Source organism: Fringilla coelebs (genome assembly GCF_963513975.1).
Source record: "Fringilla coelebs genome assembly, chromosome: 15".
In the NCBI taxonomy this organism is placed as follows: Eukaryota; Metazoa; Chordata; class Aves; order Passeriformes; family Fringillidae; genus Fringilla; species Fringilla coelebs.
In genome coordinates, this window is record NC_140041.1 from 18,853,458 (window position 1) to 18,881,402 (window position 27,945).

Here is a 27,945-nt window from a genome sequence, read left to right on the forward strand (position 1 = left end):
CACCCACAGGCCTCATGATGAAACGCCAGAGCATTGGGTGGAGATGAAGGAGATGAATATGACAGACCCACCTCTCCCTACGAGCTCAGTGCACCTGCCCTCCCCATCTGACATCCTGCCTCTGGCCAGACCCTGCCCCCTCACCTGCCTGGCCAGGTCACCCTGTGGGCCATTCCCACTGTCCCACACCACGGCATCCCACACACGTTCAACACCAATAACATTGAACCGAGCAACCTGTCCGAGCAGCATGCATACAGAGAGGAAGAGCAAAACACAACCCAACCAAACCCACAACAGTAACAACAACAGAACTTTAAGGCTATGCAAAAACAAAATGAAGCAACATCTTTAAAGCTAGGTAGCAAGTAGCATTTGTGAAACATAAGGCTTGAGGCTTATTGATTCTTCAGAACAGGTTTATTTCTTTTCATTCTTCAACACCAATGTACCATTTTTCTTCCTTTGCTTGAACAGGGATTTTCTTTCCTCCTCAGCCAGGACATTTAGCTCAGGGAGGTGATGTTGGAGCGGCCTCCTGGGGGTGCAACAATGCGCTTGCTTGCTGAGCGCATGCCTTCATCAACCTGGGTACCTGGGATAGGATGAGACAGTACAAAGGGAACGGGAAAACTAAAGTTAAGAGCATCTTCTTCACAGGACTGAGCAGTCAGGCAGCCTGGAATCTTGCCAAGGCCCTCCAGAGGCTATCTACTGCAACCCGCTCCCTCTCCAACTCTAACTCAGAGCCACAGCAGCTTTAAAAAGTCTCTGCAGACGCTCTGTGAACAGACCCCCAGAGCAGGAACAGCACCGGCTGCTGTGCTGGCCTCCATGGCCACGGTGGCCACCAGGTAGTCTGCCTGGCTACTCCTGCAAGGTGCAGCTCCAGCCATGTCCTTTAAGGGACACACAGGATCTTGCCCTGCCATGATCCACTCTTGTACTTACCTTGCTGCAGGCCACCTCTAACTGCCCTTTGCCCCAGGCCAGGGACAGGGACATATGGCCAGTGGCTCTGCCCCCTCCCAGCCCAGCCACAACATGTATTCACCTGACAGGCTGAATCCAGACTGATGCAGATTCCTGACGGGCGGTGTCTGACGTGTGGGGGACCCCCTAGTTGACCCCGCAGGGGTACCCCCCTTGGGGGTAGTGGTCAGGTCAAACACGGGTCCGTCATACAAGCCCCGGGGCACAGCATGCACCTCAGCCATCTGTCACCAGAGAGAAGAGGACAATGACACTTCTCTGAGCCCAGGGAACATCAAGCTCCAGCCATCCACCAGCTCCTCAGTCCCCCTGCAGAAGGGGGGACATTGCTATGTACCCTAAGCCCTGCGGCACTGAGGCCTGGCACAGCCCCACGGTCCTGCAAGGTGTGCAGAGCCAGTGCAAGAGGCTATCACTCAGATGGGGTTTATGCTGCACAAATCAGGGAGGAGAAGGCGATTTTGGCCAATCTCTTCATTTTAAACAATGTTTCCCTCCAGACTCCTGCTGCAGCAGGACAGGATGAAGAGACATTACCACTGCTAACCTTAAGGAGCATCTGTCTCCACCATGACACGTCACTAACACAAAGGGCCCCCTATCCAAGCCTCAGTCATTTTGTATATTCAAAACACGCCAGCAATTTGCAGCACTGCTTACAGGGTCCAGCAAGAACAGAAAATGAAAACCAAGCAGTTATTAAGGGCAATTTGGCCTACCAATAACCCAACTCTGTCTCCTGGCATCCCCACCTCCTCACCTTCCTCCTGGCTTTGATGCGCTTGTAGACGTAGTCAGGGAAAGGGCTGCTGGGCAGAAATCGTCCAGTCCCCTGGGTCACATGCAGGTTGCCATCCTCCAGCATGATCTTCCCCTGGCATATGACAACCAGTGGGGCCCCACGGAGCTCCATCCCCTCAAAGATGTTGTATTCAGCCACCTGCAGCAACCCCAGGATGATGGTCAGGAGGGACAAGAGCACTGCCTGCCCACTCAGGGTGGGTCAGTCCCCATACCTCACTGCTGGAGTCACCAATGCAGGCAGAAGACGCCCCTAAAGCCTTGCATGCTCAGAGGCCTCCTGTAGCTCACTAGCCCATCACAGTAAAAGCCCACCAGAGTTCCCAACATGAACCAGGACCTGCTGGTTTGAAGCTCAGTGTGAGGAAGAACTCCCAGAGCAGACAAAGGCAGGACCTAGGTTTGAGGTAAGGCACGAACAAAGCACTGTGGCAATGCCAGGAAAAATATCTGTGCCTGGAAGAGGAACCAAGGTAAGGAGAAATGTGTGTCTTTCCACCTGCATAGGCCATGGTCAGGAGAATACTCAAGTAGGGTGAAAAAAGCCCCATGTGACTAGGGCTCATGGACATTCAACCCCTAGTCACAAGAGGCACTGCCTAGAGCCTGGGTTCAATCCCTCCTCCTCAGAGCCAAGCAGCACAGTAGCAGGCTCCCAGCAGCCAGGCGACCTTTCTACAGAACTACTCACACGCCACCCTCCAGCGTTCACACAGAAGAGCAGAGGACTTACAGACTGATGGGTTTTTGCTGTGATGATTTTTACTGCATCAGGATCCCATATAACCAGATCACTGTCCGAGCCCACTGCTATTCTCCCTTTTCGTGGATACAGGTTGAAGATTTTGGCAGCATTAGTGCTTGTCACAGCCACAAACTGGTTTTCATCCATCTTTCCAGTGGCCTGCACACACACAAACAGAACTAAGTCGGTCTATGGGGAAAGGGTGAGTAAGAGCCCTGGGAAGCACCATCCTCACTCCCAGCTGGCTGGCTGGGCCCAAGCCTCTGAGGCTGATTTTACTAGCTAATGCCAGACAGACCAAGAACTGGAGGCACAGTTACAGCTTCTGGATGTTCACCCCAAGCATGCAACAACTGCCTCTCCTGCCCCAGCTTGATTTGACTCTCAAAGCCAGAGAGAGAACAAGCTGGGTGCCCAGCTCTACGGGGCACTAGCATGGGTATGTGAGATGGCAACCAACTCTTCCCACCCTGACCCTTCCCTGGCTGGACTCTCACCACTGCTTTGTCCCAGATGACAGACATTCGTTCCTCTATGCCATTGGTTCCTTCTGGGATTGCTGTGAAGTTGTCTTTTCCAATGGCTTTCTGCGCAGTGCTGAAGGTACAGTGGGCACTTCCTGACACCTGCAGATCACCACTGCAGAGGGGTGGAACAAACCCACTGTCAATTGTTTGCAGTCAGACAGCAACAGAGACATGAGGGATATGGATTTCTTCTGGCCACAAGCAGCCCCCAGCTCAGTTTTTTTTACTCTGCACCCTCCTTTCCACATTCCCTCAGCCTGAAGACCTCCACCTGATCCAGCCCCATGGGCAGCTGTGTCACATGGGGGCAAGAGACCTCGGCCATGCTGTGCCACCCACCTGTACAAAAGAAAAGCCAACAGCTCATGTCCTAGGGAACAGGGTGGTCTTTGTGTCAGGCCAGAAGATGTCCTTTCATAATGGACTCCATTTCTGGCAGTTTGTCACGTATGCTTGAGAGAACCTTCCTCCCTGCCACACAGGGAGGAAGAGGCCTCTCTGCTCTAGGGCTGTCTCCCAGTTGCACAAGCCAGCCCTTGCATTGTGCACTGCCAGCTCCTGCATGCTGAGGGCTAGCACAGTCCTCCCCCACCCCATGAAAGCCTGCTGCAATGGGATGGACGGAGTTTGGACTGCCAAGAAGCAGCTCTCTGCAGGAAGCCCAGAAATGCTTCACCCTCTGCCCAAAGGGCTACCTGGACGGATGAGACACCCTGATCATCCATGCTGCTCCTAAGAAATAGGAAGAGCCAGCGAGCTGCCCACAGACAAGGCAGAGCAAGCAGCTGTCCATGGCTCCCTGGAAGTCACCCAGCTGCCGCTTGCTCCTCAGGTAACACTGGACAGGCAGCAACTGGAAAGTCATTGTTGCCAGGCAAACGGAAGCAGACCAAGGCAGGCCAGCTCCCAGCACTGCCTGCATGAGGCAAGGGGCCTCAAGCACCTTGACAGTGCAGACAGTGACTCTCCTTGAGGCTGCAAATCTGCCCTAATCCACTGGTAATCTCCACCTTCCTCTGATAATTTCTGCCATATGGCTGATGAACTATACAGACAGAGGCCCAGAATGGTGACACAACATGCTTCCTGCTGGAGACAAACAAGCCCCACAGCCCAGCTGGAACCTCACAGTCTCTCCTCCTGCTGCAGCCTCATAGAAAACGGTATGGCAGAGGTGTCAGGACAGACACCTATGAGCTGCAGGGGCCAAGAATTGCTTGTGTCTTCTTTGAGATCTGGGCTACATTGGAAGTGGAAGGTAAGGAGTAGAAAACCAGTTCAGGAGCTGGGCTCACATTTCCTTGCCACTTGTTAAGATCTGCACCTATATCATACATTCAGTATGCGCTGAGGTCTCTCTTGTTCATTGACAAATGAACACCTCATGTAAAATGCAGGGTTTGCTGCATACCCAGACTGCAAATGCACTGGCACTTCTCTTACACCCAGACACAGCATCTCCACTCTGGCACAACCCAGTTTTATCCTAACATGCCCTGCTGGAAACACCTCTTAGTGACTCCTCATCCCTTGTTCATCTTGGTAGAGATGTTTCCAGCATCACCTCAAAGGACATTTCCATTTACAATCCCCTCAGTGTCAGCCATTCCCCTGGCTAACAGACCAGGCAGCACACGAACAACTGGTGTACGAACATGGGCTCAGAGTGGAGGGGGATGGACACATGGCCCACAGACAGGGCAGAAACATGCAGTGTCCTCAGCTGCTGTACTGGCCTTGCCAGTGAGAGGATGGAGTGTAACTGTGAAAGGCATTGCAAATTGCTGAAGTGCTTTTTTTGTTTGTCTTTGTTTTCAAAAAATCCTTTTGTTCACCCTCTTGCCTTCAGGATGAAAAAACAACCTGCCATCCCAGCCAGATGTGCAAGAGCTGCTCCTGAAGGTCTCCTGCACTCTGCAGGCTCTGTTACTGCTCACCTGTATAGATGTGTGACTATATCTGCTTTGTATTTGACTGGGGTCCCCAGCAGCCTGTCTAACCTCTAACACTCTCCATGCTGGTGCAGCATCCTGCATCATCATGCAGCATCCCAATCCAAGCATCCATTCCCCTCTTCTCCAGCTCAGTGAATCCTTCCATTGACAAGTCTGTTTTAGCTTGTCCTCATTTCTCTGTCTTCTTCAGGGCTTTTAAAATGGTTCATGACTCCCGGTATTTTTCTCATTAGTGAGGTTAAGCTTAACATGTCCTCCCTCAACTTGAGGACAAATCAACATGGCTTGGAGTCAGAGCCATTTCATTACGTACCTACAGTGAAGTGGTTCAGGCTGGACTAACCTCTTTCTTCCCCATCCAGAGTCCACTTTCTCCTAGCAGTACCCCCAGCAGAGCTGTCTCTCACCTGGCCAGGAGGGAGTTAAGGTAGTCAGGAGTGGTTGGGTCGGGGCTCAGTGGCGGAGACACCACAAATGCCGCAGCCTTTGCCCAGTTCTTGCTCCAGTAGTGTGTTCCATCAGTCCCCAGACTGGCCGTGATGGGTTCACCAAACACCACAATGCCTGCAGAATGGCACAGAAAGAACAGTGTTTCAGTAGAGCCCGGTGGCATTCTCTGCTCCACAGCACTACCAACAGCCTGCAATGTCCTGAGAACACCCAGACCCACACCATCACCATAGGGTCCTCCTGCTGAAGGGCACAAATCCTCATGCACCCCTTCACACCTCCTGGGGCAGGGGCACAGAGCCCACTGAACAGAGCTGTGCACATGCCTGCACTTGTGGGGCATCTCTGTGCTCCAGCACCACTGACAAATGGAGCTCCCAGACACCTGAAAAGGCCCCCCAACGCTTCCAAGGGGCGAGCATTTCAAAGGGAGGCCAGAGCTATACACAGCAGCTCAACCCACGTGCATTGAACAAGTATCCTCATTGAGCCCTTCACAGCTGCAAACTGTGGTGTTTAAAATATTGCTCCTACCTGTGCCCCACATATTGATGTTACCTGACAGGAGGTGGCTCCCTGTGTCCTACTGCAGTGTCACCCTGCCCTTCACAGGTCAGGCAAACTCCTAAGCTAACTGCTCCCTAGAAGGGGAAGCACTAGACAGCACTTGAAGCACAGTGCTGATCTTGGCAAAATAACCACGAGGACACAAGAACCACATAATCCAGCATCCTGGTGGCAGCAGCAGGGCTGAGTGTGGCACCAGTTGCCACTCACCTTTTTTTCGGGCTTGTGAGATGAGGTCAGCAGCACTTTTGCTCATCACTTTAGTCACATAGAGAGGACAGTTGGTCTGGCTGGCAATAGTGATGGCCCGGAAGACAGCTTCTGCTTCCAGCTGGAAGAGAGGATGGCACACAGCTGCAGAGGAGCACTGGCTGGGCAAGGAGGAGCCCCTGTTACTCCCAACACACCACTCATTGCTGCAGACACCCTGTGCCCTAGCTTTTACCCTTGACTCCCCCAGGGCAGTTTCGGCGGGGAGACCTGAGGGGGCAAACCCCCGTCTCCCCAGGTCCTGGCCCAAAGGCAGGCTACAGCAACACAATGCCTGGCACAGGTGCACTGTCTGAACCCTGCTCAGAGGCCAGAAGACTTGCATGTGCTGTTTTTTCCACTGCCTGGTTCCAGCTCTCACAAGAGCCCAAGGAGCCCAGGGACTGCTGGCCAGCCCAGCCTGCAGGCTGCTGCCAGGTCCACCCTTTCACAGCACTCCTCTGCTCCAGGCTGTCCTACGGCTGCAGCAGGTTTAATCAGATGTCCCCTGTCACCCCCATGGCAGGGTGCAGAGGGCTGCACGCTGGCAGGCTGCTTGTGTTTGAGGCCTGGCCATCCTGTAGTGCAGCTTCTGCTTGCCCCAGCCTGCTGACAGCTGCCTCATCTCACTGTCCTGCTGTTAGTGGAGGGTAGATTTCCACCAGGAGGGATATCTTTGGACCATTACATCAGCCTGTACTCAGCCTGAGCTCAGCCCCAGAGTTCTCCAAGCGTTTGCTCCACAATTTTGCTTCAAGTGTTGGCTTGAGAAAGTTCAAAACAGAAGCCTTAAAAAGACACAATGATCCAGCCTGCAGAGCAATGGCTGGGACCATGCCAGCCAAAATGTCCCAGAGCAGAGAAGCAGAGCACTGCATCCAGACACACATGCACTTCTACTCCTCTCATACCTCTGAAGATCTATTTTCTGTACAGTGAAAAGAGGTTTTTCTCTTCTTAAAGACTTTTTAAATAGAAATTTAAGCGAGAAATGATTTTTTTATCACCACACTTATGGGCTGTAGTAGTTGATGGGGTTTAACATGTGGACAGGAGCAAACAGCCATCACTGCATACCCTCAGAGCAGGTTACCATCTGGAGCTGCATCATCCTGCCCTACCAAGTCACCACCATCACCTAACAGAAGAACATGCATTTAAACCCCACTGAGGTCCCTCCAGGACAGAGAAGACCCACAGAGCCACAGACCACTCTCCTAATGCCATCTGCCTGCAGGCTTTATGTGTTAGCCAGGGTCATTTGTGCTCCACCTAACATTTTCCAAGGAGGAGTATGTTCTGGAAGAAGGACACTGTTTATTTTCAAAGGCAATGAGATCTGGATTTGGCTGAATGCATAATATCTACAGCCTTGCACTGTTCTCACTTGCCTTATACTTTAATGGCATTTCAAGATCAAAAACCCAACAACGTTTTATTGGCTTTGGATGAGATCTGCACTGCTTATGGTAATAGGACAGTTCTCAAATCTGGGCACAACCACAGCTTCCCGTAATTGCACTTCAGCTTGCCAACTAGTGGCAACAGGTTAGAGTCATAAAAATAAGAGGGACTCTGAGCCACTGTGTTTGACACTGAGACTCTTCCCTGTACAGGAAAATGCTTTATACTCTTGTATTTCAAAGAGAGTAAGTACTGTTATTACACTAGGCCATTTATGTTGTTATTAGCCCAAATACAGCCAATTTCCTACACTTTTAATTTAAGCCAACTGATTTTATTTCAGAAGGACCTGAAGTACAAATCTGTCCCTGTGCTTCCCTGCTCAACTTTGCTACTGTACCAAATTCCTATTGTTTTCTTCTTTCACATGCTGTGGGAAGTCAAAGCACCTCTCAGCAGGGAGTTATGTGAAGGGAACCTATCTAAAATTAGACTCAACTCACATTAATGGACCAAACAGAAAAATCCATACAAGCTAAAATCAGAAGCAATCTCATTAGTGTTCTGACAATGATTTGTAACCAGGGAATTCCCCTTCTCTTTCCCTCCCACTTCTTCAAACAATGACTTCGTCCATCTGCCTCTGAAACACACTTTAGAGACTAAGCAGATATAAAGGAGGAAAAGTCTGGAATCTGTCAGCACTTACACGTGAACAATGAATTCTAAAACTCGTCAGTAGATTCTTCTTAGGCTTCTCACACCTATGGAGTCAACTATATAAGACAAATGCCCCCAAAGCAGCCTCAAAGACTGCTACAGCCATGCAGACATTTTGGTTGATTGATTCCTTTCTGTGAGACTCAGAACAAGGGCTTCTGTCTCTGCTGGGCAACTCAAGCACAACTAAGAAATGTCTGTCACAAACATGCACTCGCCCTTTCCTGGGCTGCTGATGAAAAAGACAGCAGTGCCTGTAAAAATGGATACCCCTGGATGTACACACACTCTCCCCTGCCCTGATGCTTGCTTGGCCCCACTGAACACAATGAGCCTTACTGTGACTGGGAAAACTCTTCAGTGAAGCAAGGCTGAGCTGTCTTCTGCATCTTACCTCCTCAGGTCTGCTCAGCACGTGGCCTTCAGGGCCTGTTATTCCCATCTCCAACATCCTGGCTTGTTCCTAGGACATCAAAAGAACAGAGGGATATAACAGGACTGAAACTACTGACCACAAAAAAGCAGATCCCTTCTGTGTCAAGCCCTTCCCTCAGGACCATCAACACCCTATGTCCTGTGGGACCACCAGGCATGGTGAGAGGCTGCTGTACCCTCAAGGGATTTGAAAGAGGAGGGAACATGGGGCAATGGGAGGGCAGGCACTGAGTTAAACTACTTCAGTGAAACAAGAACAACGTGGCAACAAAACAGGGCTACAAAACTCCCAATCCTCTCCAGTTCCCAGGTCTGTGAAGTGCTACCAATTAGTAACTTGGGGGCATTTTATGATTAGGCAGGTGCTAAAACAGAGATAAGCTCTGGCCAATACAATTCCTCTGACCACTCAGTTCTCATGTGAAGGAGACAGCCAACTGTGCACTGCAGCTCTAAAAAGTTCAAACAAAAACTAATTTTTGTAGTCTGAAAAGATGCTTAAAGAATGACCTCTTGGTTCATGCTCCTTTAACTCCCACGAACAAGACAGAAAAAAAACCCAAATAGTTGTAGAGCTTAACTGCGCAATGTCTTCTGCGTCTTAATGAGAGTTGAAAGCATTTAGACCTTCTGTCACCCAGCATCAGTTACAACACAGCAGGCCAATACACGCTACCCACCTGATCACTCAACCATGTCCCTCAGAACATCTGCCTTGTGAATCCAGCTTCATTAGCTACCTGTTTGCTTACAGGGAGAAAATCTCTCTTGCCAAGTCAGTTCTCAATGGACTTTACCTCTCCTGGCTTGTTATGTGTGAGGCAAAGGTCTCTGCCTCTCCTCACTGAAGGCAGCTGTAGCAAACATATCCTACTTGATGAACAATCACTTCCATTTAGGTAATTGCTAATGCACTATTTCAGATTCGCTTATGCACAAGGTATTCACAACAAAAAATCTTACTAACTTTGATATTGCTGCTGAACAGCAAAGATGTCACCTTGCACAAGATGTCCAGCTTCAGAGCCATTTTGCTAATGCCCAAATCTGCCTGATACATATTTTCAGTTCTTGCATGCCAGAAGTAGTTAGTTACCTGTGCAATTATATCCCCGTTTTCTGCATGAACTTGAGCTATGGCACCCAGCTCTGCCAGGCAGCTGAAAATCTCATACAGCTAAAAGAGAGACAAGAAAAAAAGATTAGTGAGCAGGCTGCCCACGGCCCTGGCACCCCTCACGGCCCTGGCAGCAGCAGGACCCAGTGTAGCCATGCCAGGCAGAGCTCTGGCTGTGCAGAGACCAGCTCTCTGAAGGATGCAGTCACCAGCAGATGTTCTTGGTGATGTCCTTGCAGTGCAGGAGCCCAGCCAGCCCACAGCACAGCCTGGAGCAGCCCTACACAGGCAGCCAGGGTAGAGGTGAGGAGCAGCAGGTACCAGCCTTATGAGCTGCCCCACGCCCACCATGGCTGTCACCCTGCACTGCTCCTTGAATCAACACAACCACCATGGTGCAGGGGAGGTCTCACCTCAGTGTTGGACATCTGGTACAAATCCTTGTAGGCCATATACACCATGAAGGAGTTAACGCCTGGGGCAGGGCAGAGAAGAGAGAGACGTGAGCTGGGTAAGTTAGGCTGCCTGCTCTGGCCACCCTCCCCACCAGCCGCCCTGTGGGGCACAGCTCCTGCTGGCAGCTCTGCAAATCCCTGCAGGCACCCAACAGCGCAGTCACCTCTTGCCCTCCCTGGCCAGAGGACAGGGCTGGCCAAGGCCAGGCAGGGAGCCACAAGACACAAACCTTTCTCCTGGACCATGGCGTGCAGCTCCTGCCGGACGTGGTCGCTCCAGCGTGGGATGTCCACGTGCAGGGCATAGTCGCAGCAGGCCTTGCCATCAGCCCACTCCCGCCACCGCTCCAGCGCCTCGGCCAGGCTGCACTCCGGCTCTGGCGCCACGTGATCCACTGCAGGGGCACAGCAGACCAAGGGCTGGGCAAGGGCTCCCTTCCCAGCCTGCCCATTCCACTGTGGCCTGGCAGCTCCACCACCCCAGGCTGGCCTCCTCAACAGCTTCAGGGCAGCTCACCTTCACAACATGCTTCAGCTCCTCAAATGCATTTATTGGCAGGGAAGTGCACAGAGCCTTTGTTTAATGGCTTCTGGCATAGGATCAGGGTTTTTACACTCAGCTTCTGCTGAGAAACCATCTGAAAGCTGAAGAACTTTGTCTTTCCCCATCCCCACTCCCACCCCATTAGCACACAGCCTCCTGCCACACTGAAACACTAATGCATCTTTTATTGCACAGCATGGAATCTCCACACCTTTCCACAGACCATTTCACAAAACTTTTTTTTGGCACAGAGGAAGGAAAAATGGTGGGGGGAGGACAAAGAACCCATCCCTTTATTGGAAGGATCAACACTTGCTCCTGCATCCCAAGAAACTTTGCAGTGCACACAGCTGTAACCACTGCACAGGACACTGGTTTGAGGACCTGGACCTCAAACCAGTGCACAGCCATAGCATCCTCCAGGGAAGGACCTCAGAATTTCCTTTCCTTTTTCGTTAGCACAGTTCATTTTTGAGCAGTGTGGGATGCCAACACACTGCTCTGTTCCTCTGTTCAGAGCCATCTGAGCACCATGCTGCCCTACTGCAATTTAACAGAGAAGTTATGCCATTGCTCATTTTTGAGGGTCCCAGAGGCAACAATGGCTGCAGACAAGCACTGCAGAACACAGGATCTCCAAGGCCAAGGGGTCCTATGCACAACTCCTGTCCTATCATTTCATCATTGCTAAGGATCAAAAGATTCATCCTAATCCTTACTCCCTAGACTGCATTGACAGAGATCACAGAAAGTATGAACACACTGTCATGGGCTTTGAAAACACAGAAGACTGAGAAAAGCACATAAAAAATAAAGAACCGGGTGATCTTGCAGGAGTGCTGGCTGGTGTCATGCACAGGCCATGCCTACTGCACTTACTAATCATGGTTGTTCCACCAGCCAGAGCTGCTTTTGTTCCTTGGAAGAAATCATCCACAGAGGTCATTCCCTTGTATGGCATCTGCAGGCGAGTGTGGACATCAATTCCTCCAGGGATCACCATCTTCCCATTGGCTTCTATGGTTTTGACCCCTCCAGGAACAATGAGGTTGTCTCCGATCTGCCTGATAAGATCACACCGAGATACTCTCACAAAGGAAAACCTGCCACAACTTAATCTTTGAACAGCTCAGCCAGGGACTGCCAGGGCATCTCCCTGCCAGCAGGAACACCCCGCTCTGCCCTGCTCCCAGACCCAGGCTCACTCCACTCTGCAGCGACATACATGATTGTCTGGCTTGCTTACACCTATGCTGTGCTTAGTCCAGGGGTGGCTGCCGTCTCTCCAGCTGCTCTGTGGGTGACTTGGATGGCACCTGCTGCCTGGGGCACACACTGGGTTGGGGGAGCTGGGGAGTATGGTCTGATGGCAATCTCTGCAGCGTGTGGTGAGAACCTGCCTAGGACACCTCATCCCATACAGGCTCAGGAAACAGGCTGCGGCAGGCATTTCCAGGGTAGCAGCTCTAACTGCTCACCCAGGGTGCATGCTCACCAAACCTGACACCAGCCCTGCTTCCAAGTGAGCTACACCCCTAATCTCTCCTGTCTCCCATCCTTCTGCCCACCTTAAGTAAGGATCAAGTCTGAGCTTACTTACAGATAAAGATGATTTCCACTGTAATGCCACAGCTGCTAGACCAGCTCAGGGCTTATCAGGGACTTGCAGTGCTGTGAGCAGCACAAAGTCCCCAGAGTGAAGGGACTCCTGGGAGCTGGGAAATAGCTCAGCAAGTGCCCAGCCTGACAGGCTGCAGCCTGCTGGCCTGGTGGCACAACCTGTAAGCTCTGGGCTCCCTGTCTTCCCAAGAAGTGCACAGTTCCCCCCTCTCAACATGTATCTTCTGTGACCCTGAAGGACAGCTTTGCTATCAGCAGGGCCACACTGTAGTGAAGGCAGCTAAAATCACAAGTACCTAAAAATGTCTTTTGAAAACAGGAAATCTAACGAGTTCCAGCATAAATGGAACCTAATACACAACTATAGTGCTCTGGACCCTGTCCTGTTTGAGCACAACTTGACATAGCCAGCCCTCCTGCAGACCAATCACCTGAACCTTAGCATTCCCTTTTTTAGCCCCTGTTCCCTCAACCCCTTTATGTGTCCATATGTTCAACTCAGCCTGCAAATCTCTTCCTTCAGAAATCCTACTTTCATCAAGCCTTTCTCAGTGCTCCTTGATAAATCAAGATTAAAGGTAAGTTGGTTTTAGGGGAAAATTTCTGATTTCCTTGGCACACTGAGGAGGTAAAAATGAGAAATAAATTCCATTTTTGCATTTCATTCAAGCTGACTCACTTTGCAGTTTTTTTCCCCTAGTGTAACAAAAATTCTGTGGACAGAAATGCTCACTTTACTGTCCTCACAGCAATAAATCAGCAGCTCTTCCCACTGCTTTTATGGAGATGAATCCATCACTAAAGGTTTTTAATTGCTTACTGTATTCTTCACAGAATTCAAGTTTTACTGCTTGGCAAGTTGGGCACAGACCACATCCACAAAAAGCCAATAACCACCCAACCTGAAGCTGGTTTAAGAGGAGATGAAGATAACAAAAATCCAATACTTACTTTATGAGGCCATCCTCCACATAAATGTCAGCATAGAATGACTGGTCATCATTGACTATTCGCCCTCCTTTAATAAGGAGACGATCACTCTGAAAAGGGAAGAGCACAGCAGCTGTCAGTAGCACATAACACACATGCTTTCTTCACTTTTGACTGAGAGGGTGGTTAGACACTGGAACAGGTTATGGGGGGCTATGGATGCCCCAATGCTGGTGGTATTCAAAGCCGGGTTGGTTTAGTCCTTGAGCAACCCGCTCTAGTGGGAAGCGTCCCACTAGAGGGGGTTTGGACTACATGATCTTTTACAGTCCATCCCAACCCCTTAATATGCTATGATTTTATGATTCTCAGCACTCCGTACACGTGCTCTTCCACTGCTCACCTCAACCACCAATGCTGCAGAAAGGTCACTAGATCTGTGTTAACGCTCCAAACAACAGTACAAGAGCAAGGATTGAAAACGTCATACTGCTAAAGCTGTTTCTAAGTGGGAGAGGGGCTGCCAGAAACGCCACCAAGGCAGACTGAGCACAAGGGAGAGTCACTGGGGACACAGCAAATATGCTTCCATAAAATAGAGAGAGAAGTCAAAAGCTTCCTATGCTGGGACATTATGAACGTAAGTTGGCAGGCAGCATGAGCCACACACCAGCATTTAGAGCAAGTTTGTACTAAGGGCATGTCTCTAATGATACCATATAAAGGAAGTTGCATTAAAGAAGACAAGTTACTCTCTCCTCTGCTACCACCTTGCAAAAACCACCAAGAGGACAGGCAACCAGCTGCTAATCTGTCACCCTCCTGCTGTGCTTGGGATAATGCTTCTGAGGCATTTCACAGGTCTATACAAAAACCAGGAGGCACTGGACTGCACTCCAATCTCATGATTTACCACCTCTTCTGTTCTCCCTTCTATTGACCAAAATGGCCAGCAGCCTTCTCTGAAGGAGCAGAGCCAGACACCAGAGGAACACCCCAACCAGAACTGTCCTTATGCTCTTCCTGCATTCGCACTTTTGGACCAGACAACTCAGCATACACTGATGGGAGAGGATGGGCACTGTCCTGTGGGGAACAGACCCTGTCCAGAGGAACTGGGAAGGCTGAGGACCTGTTCTTCTACCTACCTCTACCTGCACAAGTCTGCACAAGCAGCTGCAGGCAGTACAGGGGCAAATCACCTGATCTCACAGATGCCTGCCATGGATACAGGTGACATAGGCTGACTGCTGTGCCAGAGAACATGTTGTCTACCTGACTGCTTAAAACACCTCCAACAACTCTTCAGTTCTTAATCACACCTTACATTCCTCCCTGTTACCCCTGCTCCCCACAGCCCAGGTTTTGGCATGTAAATACACTCCCTTTCTACAGTCTGAGCCTGGACAAGGGCCGACCAGAGCCTTCAGCAGGGCTCACAAGCCAGCCTCACCCTGTGCCGCTCTGGCATAGTTAACTGCTCTGCAGGGAAATGGGTTTGCTCTCCACCCGCCACCCTTGGGGCCATTTCTGAAGTATCACCACCATGGTGGGAATTTGCAGCTTCCTTTCTGTCAACAGAAGGATGCAAAGAATACTCCTGCATCCCGGCAGCAGCCAAAGCTCAGAGCCCCGCGTGCGTTTTTACAGCAATCTCATGCACACGCAGCGGAGACAAAGGAACTGGGTGGGGAAGGGAAGGGAATGCCGTCGCGCTCAGCTCAGCCCCGCCGCAGCTCGGCGCGGGGAGCGGCCGCGGGCTGCCCGCGCTGCCGCACGGCCCTGCACACGGCTGGCACCCCCGGCAAGGGGGATCTGCCCTCCCCGCCCAGCACAGCCCACAGGGAGCCTCTCCTCACACCAGGAAAGGAGCTCAGCTGAGCTGCTCCCGGTTCTCCGGCCACTCACCGTCCTCTCCGACAAGCAGACCGGGGGTCAGCCCCGCTTCTTCCCTGACCCGAGCTAATACATCGGGCAGAGGGGCGCCCAAACTGTGCTAAGGGAGGCCTGGAAACAAGGGCACATCACAGCCTCTATGCACAGCTCCTTCAGACATTCTGCGCTCCATGAGCACACAGAGATCCTGATCCTGACCAGCGACCTGGGGACCACAGCCACGTCTCCCTGGGGACCAGAGCCACCTCTCAGGAGCAGCTGGGGCACAGGGACAGCTGGTGTGCACTGGTTTGGCCAGTCCCAGTGCTTGGGCCAGAGCACAGCTGTGCCACACCTCTCCCCATGGGGCACATGCTGGGCGATGCTCAGCTTTGGGGCTGAGGGCCCTGAGCACAGACACGATAACAAAAAAATTCTCCCTGCCCACTAACAGCCTTCCATTTTTTTTGTCTTGCCCTCTCCAACTTGCTTTCTCGAATTCCTGGAGCTGGTTCTCACTAGAGTGCAGGAGCAAATACTGATGCTGGCCTGCCCTTCCCTGCACATCAGACCGGAGAAAGCCAAGGGAGTCAGGCAGAGGCAGCACAGGTGCAGGAGACTGTAACACTGACAATTACTGAATAAAGTATTAATATGAGCTCAAGAAATATGCCTGCTCCACACTCACAAGAGGTCATTCTGTGGTAGTGTGAAGGGCTGCTCAGTGCTAACTCTGTCAGTACACAAAATTGAGAGATCCACAGTGGCTGAAGCACAAACAAGGCGTCCATTCAGGAAATCAGACACTGCTAGAACCCACCGTGCCCACTCGACAGTGAAGGGACTGCACTAGCACCCACCCACTGACTGCAAGGAAAAAAATGCAACTAAGTTGAATAAGGAAAATTCAAATTCAGAGCCTACAGGCTCTGGCATCATTTAGGAGTGCACCCAGGTGTCAAGAGACAGGGAAAGAAGAAAGGAAGAGAATGAAGCAGTTATGAGGAAATGAGTCTGACTTGATGGCCAGGCTTCTTCAGTGCATGCTACCAGAGCAGCCTCAGACCACAATAAATGCACTGTTCCCATATCACGGCTCACTGTGCCTCTGTACACCCACCACAGCTCTTGCCAGCCAGTGTCAGGCTGTGTCATCAGCCTCTGAGCAGAGGGAAAAGCCCTCCGGCAGCAGGAGCCATGGGGCCTGGCCAGGGAGGGAGCAGCCAGTTGCCCAGCACAGCCTTTGGGCAAAGGACACCAAAGCAGCTGTGAGCACAAGATGCTGCGCTGGCTGTGGCTGCACGTGACCCTGGCACTGACCTGCCAGGCCCCTTGGCCTGACGTCCACTACTGACAGTGCCTCCAAAGCAGCCAGTGACAGCTCATCTGCTGCCAGTGTGATGCCTTCTGGTGCCTTCAGGCACAAGAGATGCCTACAAGGCCAAGCCTGGAGCTTTCCCTCCAGCACAGCTCTGCCAAAACCTGCTGGATTAACCACCAGCCCTCAACACCTCTCCATGCTGGTAAGCCTTTATGCAGCACTCTCCCTGTCTCTCTGCCTGTTTGCATTTGGGATCAAGCTTTCAAACCCATTACCCATTCCCTCATGCCTACACTCTGCTCCTGATGCCTTTAAGCATCATCTGGTCATTTTGAGATCTCAAAATATCAGGTGGTCTTCAGAGTGATGCTGCAGAAAGAAAGGCAGGCAGCACATCCAGAAGGCTGCTCACCTTGTTTACAAAGCACAAGGGCATAATTAGGGGAGCACAGAAGCAGGTGTATGGTTTTACTGCTTTTTCTCTTGTAAAAGCAGAGACACTAATTGCAGAGATCTTTCATCAGAAGCTTATGTTTCCTCCGTACTAATGCATCACACAACAGCATGGAAGAACCCCTGGCTAGTGTCATAGGGAGAATCAGCTGCCAGCTACACTGTGATTCCCTATGGTTTGTGGCTTAGAAATTACATACTGATAGCTACAAGTTCACCAAAACCTGTCTAGTCAGTAACTGAGGCCTTCTTCCCCATGTGTACCTGATACACCATACAGACCTCCTTGTTTTTAGAGGTGACAGAGACATCACAGAGATGATGTTTGTGGGCTCCAGCAGGAGAATTGGGGTGAGCATGGCTCACACCAAGAAAAAATATGGGATCTCCAGTCTACCTGGCCTAGGAAAGGATTTTATGACAAAAGCACAAAGACTGAGTAATTTTGATTCAACCAATAGTTCTGTTAACTGGTATTTTGTAAAATCGGGACAAGATTTTAGTCTTCCACCTCTCTTCTCGCAGAAAACCATACTGCAAGAGGGGAAATACTTTGATTACCCTTCCAAACAGCCAAAGAAAAGGAGCCAATAAAGAGTCTCTCAACAGACATACAAGATCTGAAATTGCTATTCTCCTGAGCTGGGCACCCCAGAATCAGCACACATGTAAAAAGTAATATGATGTTTAGTGGTCTCTGATGCGCGGTGCACAGCACAAGACAGCGAGGAGCAACCCATCCATACCAAGCTGATGGAGCCATCATTGAGAAAGCCAAAGCTTTGGCTAACCTCCCCTGCCCATGTTTCCTCCATGAAACAACTGACAGCCATGCCTGTACTTCCCAGCCTTCCATCAATGACTACAGTCTTGTCTGTCACGCCGTCACATACAGCTTTTGACCAGGCTTTTACAACTCATGTTGGGAATAATTTGCACAGAAATTTATCTCACACTAACACATGCACCACTAACTCATGCTCCCGGCCTCTCCACTAAAATGGCTGTCCTGGAAAAGATGAGAAACTGCTGCAAGCAGATACAATAGGCAAACTCTGATTTTTCAGATGTTACTGGCAGAAACTGACTACAAATACTGACTGCAGCACTGTTGAGTACAAGAGGAACCAGGAGGGATTGTTTCTGCATCTCCAGAAACACACTAGGCAGTTGAAACAATAGCTGTTGGGAAGTACAAATAACCAGTTTTACAATACATCCTTCATGGAAGCCCAACCTGCCCATTGCTTGGGTGACAGAAGTGCAGCATTTTCAGCTTCAGCAAAAAAGCAAAGGATTTAATAGGGATAAATCAAGCAGCTTGGAAGATTTTGTTACCTCTGAGGGAAGAGAGCTGCCATTGGATCCCAGAGGAGCAGGCACAAGCCCTGCATATTGATGAAGCGTATCATAAAGAAAAAGCCCCAGCGAATAGGAGAAATCCCACCTGCAGCAGCAGTTGGGGTGTATCCATTGTGGTCTAAGGATACAGAAAAGGCAGTATGTGTAAAGCCATAATATTGCTTGTGAAAGCATCAGAATCTAGGCTGACAAAGGAATTTCTCTTTACAGTGGTCAAGATCTTAATGCTTCTTTTGAGAGCATTTTGTTCACATTTGTAAAAAGAACAATGGAAGTCAAGTGCTTTGCTTTTCCTTTTTCTTCAGAGGACCAGAACTGTCCTCAATAGAAAAACCAGGAGCTACAATGAAGCCAGTGAAAAGCCAACAAGATTAAAGACCAGACTGCCTTCCCAGCAGCAAGCCCTCCGCGGCCTCCGCAGAGCTGCCAGGCAGAGATCAGAGCAGAAGAGCCCCAGAGGGAGCGCCACAGCAGGGTACCGCTGGGACCGGGGCTCCCGCAGCTCCAGGGCCAACCCACCGGCCGCTGCCTCTCCCGGGCGGGCCGGGCCGGGCGGGTCCCGGAGCGCTGCAGCGGCACCGCCGCACCTGATACGGCGAGACCGAGGAGCTGCTCGGCGGGGGCACCGAGCATGGGGAGCGCCCTACGGGAGGCTGGAGCAGCCGCCCGCCCCCTCCGGCCCCGCACGAGGTAACACCCCACCGGCACCGGGCACCGCCGGGCACCGACCACCGCAGACGCTCCAGCCTGCGCTCCGCCCGCAGGGGCGCGGGTTCTGCCCAGCACAGTACACCAGCGGGGCCGGGACACCTGCGCGGGCGGCGGCTCTTTGTTTGCGCGCCGCCGCCGCCGCCCCGCTCCGACCCGCAACGCCGGACGCCGGCACCGAGTTTCCCCCCGCCCCACGGGGCACCCTGCCCCGCCCGCCGCACCCACCGTGATGCGCGGGATGTTTTTCTTGCCCTGGTACGACATGGTACCACCGGTCCGGTCCGGCCCGACCCGCCTCCGCCGCCGCCCGTTCTGCCTCCGCGCCGCTTCTCACAAAGGCGAGACCGAGCCCGCACCCGCCGCACCGGGACGGCCGCCGCCCGCCCCGCCCACCGCGCCGCCGCCGCCAGGGGGCGCCCGGGCCTGGCCCCGCGCAGGGCGCGCCCGCCCCGCCCCGCCCGCCCCGGCAGGTGCCGGCACCGACCCCGGGCACTGACCACGAGCACTGACACCGGGCACCGACCCCGGACACCCACACCGACCCCGGGCACCGACTGCGAGCACTGACACCGGGCACCGACCCCGGGCACCCACACCGACCCCGGGCACCGACTGCGAGCACTGACACCGGGCACCGACCCCGGGCACTAACCGCGAGCACTGACACTGGGCACCGACCCCGGGCACCCACACCGACCCCAGGCACTGGCAACGAGCACTGACACCATGCACCGGCACCAACAACAAGCACCAGCAACGAGCACCGATACCGGCCCAGGCAGGCACCAACTCTGTCCGGTCTGCATCTCCACCCAGCCTGCAGGGACGGCCCATGGGAGCCGACACAATCAGGGCTCTCTGCTGGCCAAGACATCACCTCAACTTTCTTTCACATGCACAAGAATTGGAAATATTAAAAAATAATAAAATACACCATACATCTGGCTCCAGGAATCCTACATGTGACGCAAACACTACAAGCGCTGGCAAGGACTCTTCCAAGGACTTCTTTCCTTTTCTCTGCTGTGACTTTGGTAGGAAGGTTTAAATGGTGGAATTGTTTGCAAGTACTCAGCATGTGCTGAAACAGATGACGCCGAGCCTGGCCCACAGCTGGCCAGGACCATGCCAGCAAGAGCTGTACCACAATGGGACAAATTTGTCTACCCTTTCCTGCTTGCCACATTCCTGTGCTGCCAGCAGATCCTAAGACCCATGGCCACCCTGAACCTTGCTTTCTCTTCCAGGCCAGCTGCAACCACACTCTTGTGCAGAGCTTTGAACACCATCAGCAAGGTGCTCCTACAGATCCTGGTGCCAGGCAGCTCCACTAGGAAAATTTTACAGCCACACCTGGCAAGGGCATTGCTGTAAATCCAATTCTACTTCCTGGCAGAAAAACAAGCCATCTGACCTGGGTGACCAACACCCAAACTTTCCCTCAAGTTTGCTTTCTGAACTAGAACCTAACAATGGCATCAGCACCCTGCTCACCAGTGTGTGCGCAGGCAGAGCCATCTCACAGCACAGCCTCTGACACTCAGCCAACCTTGACTGCTACAAAGCCCTGAGAGAAGTGGGTGACAGCAGCGTGGACTGTCAGTACTGTGTGCTCTGCAGTAACCCAGCCTAAAGCTTTTACTACCCACCAAGTGTGTTACTCTGTGTGCCTCTGCTGAAGCTCTTGGCTAGTTTTACTGAATTTGTATTTATTCTAAACTCAAAAAACCTTTCCCCAGTTTGAAGTCAAAGTCAGCAGTTGCTCAACAACTTACTTATTACTACCAGGACTGTGAGAATACTGACAAAATTGCAAGGGCTGCTTGGCCCTCCTGTTTCCCTGTCCCAGCTACTATGCCACTGCTGGTGAGCTGCAGCCCCTGTAGTCAGCAAGAGATGGCTGGAAAGCTCCCCCTCTATGGCAGATCTGTGGGCAGGGGATGTCTGCAGGAACCAGGCAGTGAATGAAGGAGCGGTGCTGTGCCAGAGCCTCTGCAACTAAAAGCCTGTGGGGAGAAGATCAGGTACCAGGCCACACTGCTCTTGTCACAACACTCCAGTGCATCAAGAACAGGTCCTGGTCTCTATTGAAATTAGACTGGCTGGGTCTGGAAGTGAGAAACAGCCTCAACTCCCATCACTAAACCTCTCAAAACTTCACTCACACATTTTCTGGAAAGTTTATGAAGTATCCCTATGCCTGGTGATGCCACATTAACTTTGTCTAGACTCAGAACAGCAGTTAATTAGTTAATAGTAGATAAATGACAATGCAGATGCTGCTGACTTCAACTCTTGGACAGTTTCAAGAGTCAAGCTTGCATCAGCCCCCTGGATGCTGGCCAGCCACAGTGACTTCAGATCCCTAGTTTGAAGAGATGTGCTTTCCTCATGGTTGCTATGTGACACTCGCACAAACACAATCAAACACCCTGTCCTGGGCCCAAAATATTCAAAACAGAAAAAAACTTTTTCCATAGGATCTCTTCCAGGTGCAGTGTGTGAGGCACTACTCACACGCTTTAAAATATCCTCTATGAGAAGCACAGTCAATCTGAAAGTTACTTACAATGGCAATTCTCAGAAGCTCCTCATGGCTCCAGGTGTTTGTGGACAGCCACAAATGAGAAAAGCAGGGCGAGGAGCACCAGAGGTGTGAAGACAGAATAGAAGGCTGCCCATGGTGCTGCAAGGACTTTGGCACCAAAACAAACGCAGCTCTGACCGTGGCCCACCAATGCTCAGCAGCCTGGCTCAACCCCCCCTCTCTGGGGACCGGGAGGCTTCTGACCCAACTCTAATGCAAAGGGAAAAATCAGACCCCACCAGCCCTATGAGTCTGTGACCAATGACTCTTATACAGGCACAACCAACACTCAGTGGGTATCACCAGTCATGGAACTATGTGGGCTCAAATGTCATAATGTTCAGCAGATTGGCCAGGACAGCCTGTCCCCATGCATACAATCTCCTCCTCCCACACATATTGTTTGCATGAAACCATCCCCTCTGCTCTCCTAGCAGATGAGTTTTCAGGGGTTAAGTTACCTCAGAGGCAGTGAATCCAAGGGACAGAAACACCATCCCTGCACCAAAGTGGGAAGTCCTGTGCCCCCAGAACAGCTCCTGCACACCCAGAGCCCCTGCCATGTTCCTGGAAATATCTGCTTCAAGCAGGCTGAAAACAGGTTGTGTCAATGCGGGGCTGGCTGTTTTATACCTGGCTGCAAAACCCAGTTTCTTTTCTGCTTACAAATTCCATAATGACCAACATGTCCTGAGAAGAGCATGATGTTTTCAAGACCACATCAGCCCTAATAACACTCACATCATCATATCAAAACCCTGACAGAGCAAGATTGGCCTGGCACCTCTGTGTCCCAGATGCAGTGGCCAGGTACCCCAGAGGCCACTCCTGCCAGCCAGCTCTCTGCCCCCCCTGCACTGCCCCCACACCGGGGCCAGCCACTGACAAAGCCTTGACCCCCCAGAGCTGAGAACGAGGACAGAAGGAAACCAAGGACTGTTGCCACAAGGTAGAGTGAAAAATCAAACTACTTCCACGCTAGGATAAGTTTTGTGGTAAAACATAAGCTCTTTGCAGCAAGCAGGAACTCTTTAACTGAATCCCTAACTTCTCTGAAATCTAGCCGTGCTGCATAACTCCCATGGAATCCAGTATCTGTCTTCTTTAACAGGGGGATGGGATAACAAACTCAACAGTTTTGCTTAAGTGCTGCCAACAACCTCTGTTCTAGCACAAGCAGCCAAAGAACTGACTCTTATTGCTGTGCTTCAGGCATCAGATTTCTTAGAACACACAAACACATATATGTGGGATTTTTTTCAATAAAGACCTGAATATTTAGTATTCGACCGCACAAACTGTAATTTAAGTTGAACTGTTGCATTTGTTATGTAGGAACTAGTTCAGTGGGTTGGATTTGTTCCTATTGTTTGTAAAAGTAACAGATATGATGTAACTCCAAATTATTCTCTTATGAAAAATACAAGTAAAACCAAAACACAGATCCTGAATGGAGTGATATTGAGGTGTTAATGCTATTGAAGTGCTTTAGGATCCTTTCCACAAATTCAGGATTTAAAACTGCTAAAGGCAGTGCACAACTGCAACTTTGAGTTGTGCCAAGCTGCCTCATGAGGCACAGACTGCTGTTGGTGGGGTTCCTGCTATAAATTGCTGGCACTGGAAACCAAAAAGCTGAATGCTGAAGTCAGAGCACATTTTACAAGTGTCAGAAAAACGAAGAGAGGATCAAGTTAGTCCAAGCTTTGTTTTGTTCTCCATTTGAGGCAGCCCTGCCTGTATTTCCAGGGTGTATCACAAGTTAGATATCAAGTGGTATCACACACACCAAGAGAAAGCAAAGGATTGGCTCCTCCTAGTCTTCTGGAGGGGATGAACTCTTTGCCTGCTTTCACTGCCCACTAGTTTCCCTTGAATTTCTTTTCCCCTTCCTCCCCAGCCAACGGAGCTGCTCCAGCCTGAGATGAAACCACAATCCCATGTTTGTGGGATCACAGCCAGTTGCAGTGGAAATGACAACTTAAGCTGCAGAACCATGCAGCAGGAAGGACCAAGTGTCTGGGGGTTAGCACCATGTGCTCCTGCCTGTGTGACTGCACAGGGGGATGAAAATGCAGGGTCTCTGCATGGCTGAGCACTGAGGAGGAACGTGGAGGATGTCTCCACAGGCTTCTGGTCGACCTTCCCAAGCACCAGGCACCAAGTGTAAGGCTCCTTGCCTGCTTCTCAAAGCGCCGTTGCCTCCGCAGATAGCCAGTATTGTGGCTCTCCAGTACCAGTACCTGCATCACCAGCCTTCCGTGAACATCCTGGCCACAGGAATTCACAGGGTGTTGTCTGTGACGTACAGAGAAACTCTCTTTTTACTTCATGATAGTAAAGTGAACACAGTAATCCATTCTGGCTAAACAAATGACATGACAGCCCTCAGAGAAAACTACAGAACACTTCAGAAGGGTAGAGCCCACACTGGCTATTACTGATGAAAACCTGCACTGAGTTAAATCACTCTTATTAAAAAAGGTCTCTGCAAAATGCCCAGATTAGCACTGAATCTGGCCCCACAATGTTGTTCCTCCAAATCTTAAATCTTGTGTCAAAAACTCTTGCTGCAGCAGAACTCAGTAGGAGGGAAACTAACCTCCTGCTTTGAGCAAAGAGCACCAGAAGGACACTTCAGGTGCCCATCTCTTCTTCCCCAGGAAGCCCACCAGCCCACACAGGCAGCTCCCCACGGCCAGGGCCTCCACAGTAGTCCCCTGGACCACCACACTAATGACTGTCACTTTCTGTCCCTACATCCACGGGCAAAACACAAACTCCCACTGACAGAGCAAAGGCATAGCTCCCAACTGCTTTGAGCTATATCCCCACTATGACTTCATACGCTCCAATATACAGCCGAGCTTCTGTCCTTCCAATAGACTTCGTGATAAAACAAAGCAAGGTTGGACCATGTGCCTGGGTCTATATTATGCTGTGCAGTTGCATGACACCACGTGTTATCACCAGGCATTTATTCACTGGAGTTGTCTCCCAGTAGAAATATTGGGATTAATTAATTGTAATTAATGTCATTATAGGAAAACAAACAAACAAACAAAAAAAGGTGTGTTGGTCTGTTGTACTTCCAATAAACTGTTCACTGCAAAAATTAGAAGAGTGATCTGTCTGTTGTCCTGGGCACAGGTAAATCTCTCACTTTCAGCTTCTCTAATCAACAAGATGCTTGGGCAAGAGTAGATGACTTGAGTTCTCTCATTGTTTCTTAATCTGTGAAATAATTCAAAGTTCAATTTGCCTTGACAAAAGTGCCTTTGTGTGCCCTGAATCTGCAGAGTCCAACACAGGGAAACTCCCCATGGCTGTGCAGGCAATAGGGCTCAGCATGCACAGTTCATTTCCCATTGCACTGTCCTATTCTGGGTCACCCCAAAGCTTGAAAGCCACAGTACAAGTCATACAATTCCTTCTAGACAGACACACACAAAAACACGTGCATGAAGTTGCCCACCCTCTTAGGCAAGATGTGCAGATAAAAGGGGTTACTTACTTACTGACCCTTACTTTCCTGGTGCTTATCAGCTGAAGGCCTCAGAGGAAGAAATCTAGAGGCAGAAATCATCAGGAAGAGAAGAGCTGCTGAAGGAAATCCTCAGCTACAAAACACCGGAGATAAGGGTTTACATAAGACCTTAAAAGGGAACAAGGCTTTTTTTGAATTTTTGGCACAGCTAATAAAGAAAAGCTCACAGCAAACACGTGGACAGGCTGTCAGGAGCTTCAGCTCCTTTTCCAATAAGCAACAGCATAAAATTGTTAATGCAGTGGTTAGTTCTGCAGCTGCTACTTAAACCACGAGGACAAGGTTGATACTGACAGGAATAATGTTAATTTTGTTCCTGACTCTGTAAAACAGCTGTAAAGGAGCAAAGCTCAAGAACATATATTGAGAAGCATGCCAAAGCATGCCAGTAAGAAACCAAAAAGCAGAGGCTTAAGAAATTAAAGTGCAATGAAAAAACCTCAAATTAAGCATTGCCTAGCTAGACATTCCTATAGAAGACAGTGGACACTTAGGACAGCCTGATGCTTTTCCCCAAAATCGAGACAGCTGAAGTTACCACAGTTCACTGCCATGATTCCACTAGGCTCATGCTAGTGAGGTTAGGCTTCCAGATCACCAGTGTCTGCTGTTTATCAGGGTTTGCACTCCAGACCCAAGTGGAGGCTTCTGCAGAATGCCAAGACAACCACTACACCTCTCTGTGCTGTGATGCAGGTGATTTTTTATTCCATCTTCAAAAATGGGGAGATGGGAAGAGGTTTGCCCTCACAGTTGAAAAAGAGTGACCTTAAGATGACTATTCAAAAGTTCAGCTCCTAACAAACTTATTGACCAACAACAGCAAGTAGCCTTACTTGCCTGATGCAAAAATGAGCCACAGGAGCACTGAAATCCCAAACAAGACATTCACGCAGTACTATTAACTTAATCATCTTCTTGTCCAACTGCTAGTGCAAATAGGACCAGAACCAGCACAGCAAGCCATCTCACCCTCCAGCAGTAGGACTATACTGTGGAGCTGATGGATTAATTTATCACTTTCATTTTGGTGTAAGTTGCCTAGTGATACCTTCAACGCTGTCACTTCCAGATCAATGTGCCGCCCCTCACTGCTGGTGTGGTACTTTTAGTTTGTGCCCATGAGAGATAAGGATCTGCCTGGTTTGAAGTAGCAGCTCCAAAATCCCCACTGTTTTTGTTTTACTTCCATGTTCGGTGGCGCGGGAGTAGCTACTCTTTCATAAAAGCATAAAAGAGCTCCTGCAGCAAACCGAGCCAGCGACCCTGACTCTGCCGGTGCCGCGGCGAGACCGCCGACATCCCGCTCGGCGGGCGGAGCTCCGCGCACCGGGGACGGCCGCGACGGTGCCTTGCCACGGGGGCGGCGGGGGACGCCGCGGGCAGCCGGGGCGGAGGAGCCACCGCAGCACCGCCAGTGGCTCCTCCAGGGCCAGGGCCAGCGCCGGGGGCGAGCGGCGGCCGGACCCACCCGCGGCCCCACACTGCCCCCCACACCCCGCCCCGGGGCCCGCGCCCGCTGCCCCTGTCCCGGCCCCGGCCCGGCCTCGCCGCGGGCCCTACCCTGTCGTCCGCGGATGCTGGGTCCTGGAGCCGCTCTTCACCGGAGGTGGCGTGGAGGCCGCCAGCGGTCGGACCGGGGCTGGGGGCCGCGCCGGGCGGAGGGTCGGGGCCGGTCGGCGGCGGGGCGCGGCGCTGCCCAACGCGCAGTGCCCCAAAGTCGAGGGTCTTGCTCTCGAAGGCGCCCTCGACGTTGCAGAAGAGCCCCCCGCGCTTCGGACGAGGCGCCGCCGCCGAGCCGGGCCGCGCCAGGTACACCGGCAGCTCCTCGTCGTCGCGCCGCCCGTCCGCCGCCATCCCCGCCGCGCCGCCAGGACGGGACGGACGGGGCGGGCTGGGGCGGGACTGGGCCGCAGCGCGGGGCGGACCCGACGTGAGGCTGAGGGGCGGTGGGACCTGGGTGGGTGGCGCTCGGTCGGACCTGGGGTCGGCCGCTCCGCTGTGCTCCGGGCTGGACGTTGCCGTGCGGGGAGCTGCCGCCTTCCTGGGACGCTCCAGCCGTGAGGACGGAGCGGAGCACGGCAGCGCCTCGCCGCTGACCGTGCGCGGCGCTCGGCAGACGGGCTGTGCCCGGGCGCACCGGCAGCAGCCCCGACAGCCGCGTGCCGGTTTTCCCCCGCCGGTACGCGGTGCAGCCCGCAAACCAGCGTTCGCTCGCAAGCCCGGAGCCGTACCTCACTCTGCTCGGGCCGTGGTTCCGGCAGCCCCACTGCGGTTAGGCGCACGCTGCAGCCAGACGTAGGCACTGTCCCCTGCACAAAGGCTTCGCTGCTCCCAAACGCGACTACGGCTGTTCCTGACTGACCGCACAAACAAGCTCCGTGTGTTGGCTAGTTTAAGGTGTTGCTTTGAGAGTTCCATTGCGACTTCATTTCAAAAGTACTGGAGGCTCGAAGGACAGACGGACAGCCAAGACTGGGTCTTAAAAATGCTAATGGCTGTATAACGGTGATAACCTGTGAAATCTATTGTAACCACCAAAACTGGAGCTTTGACTAAAATCGCTTTGCTAAGTGT

At 51.7% G+C, this 27,945-nt stretch overlaps 1 protein-coding gene across 1 annotated transcript; it reads right to left on the reverse strand.

Annotated features, from left to right (window-relative positions):
- On the reverse strand, window positions 1-27,239 carry DPYSL3 (dihydropyrimidinase like 3). The gene is made up of 14 exons (XM_084215736.1): window positions 26,932-27,239; window positions 13,534-13,622; window positions 11,842-12,026; window positions 10,649-10,813; window positions 10,377-10,438; window positions 9,943-10,023; window positions 8,806-8,874; window positions 6,249-6,369; window positions 5,429-5,585; window positions 3,037-3,178; window positions 2,528-2,698; window positions 1,754-1,933; window positions 1,055-1,217; window positions 1-595 (listed from the first exon to the last, which is right to left on the reverse strand). The coding sequence occupies exons 1-14, from the start codon at window positions 27,223-27,225 to the stop codon at window positions 507-509; spliced, it is 1,968 nt and encodes a 655-aa protein (XP_084071862.1). The 5' UTR covers window positions 27,226-27,239; the 3' UTR covers window positions 1-506.
- Between the last annotated feature and the right edge of the window lie 706 nt (window positions 27,240-27,945).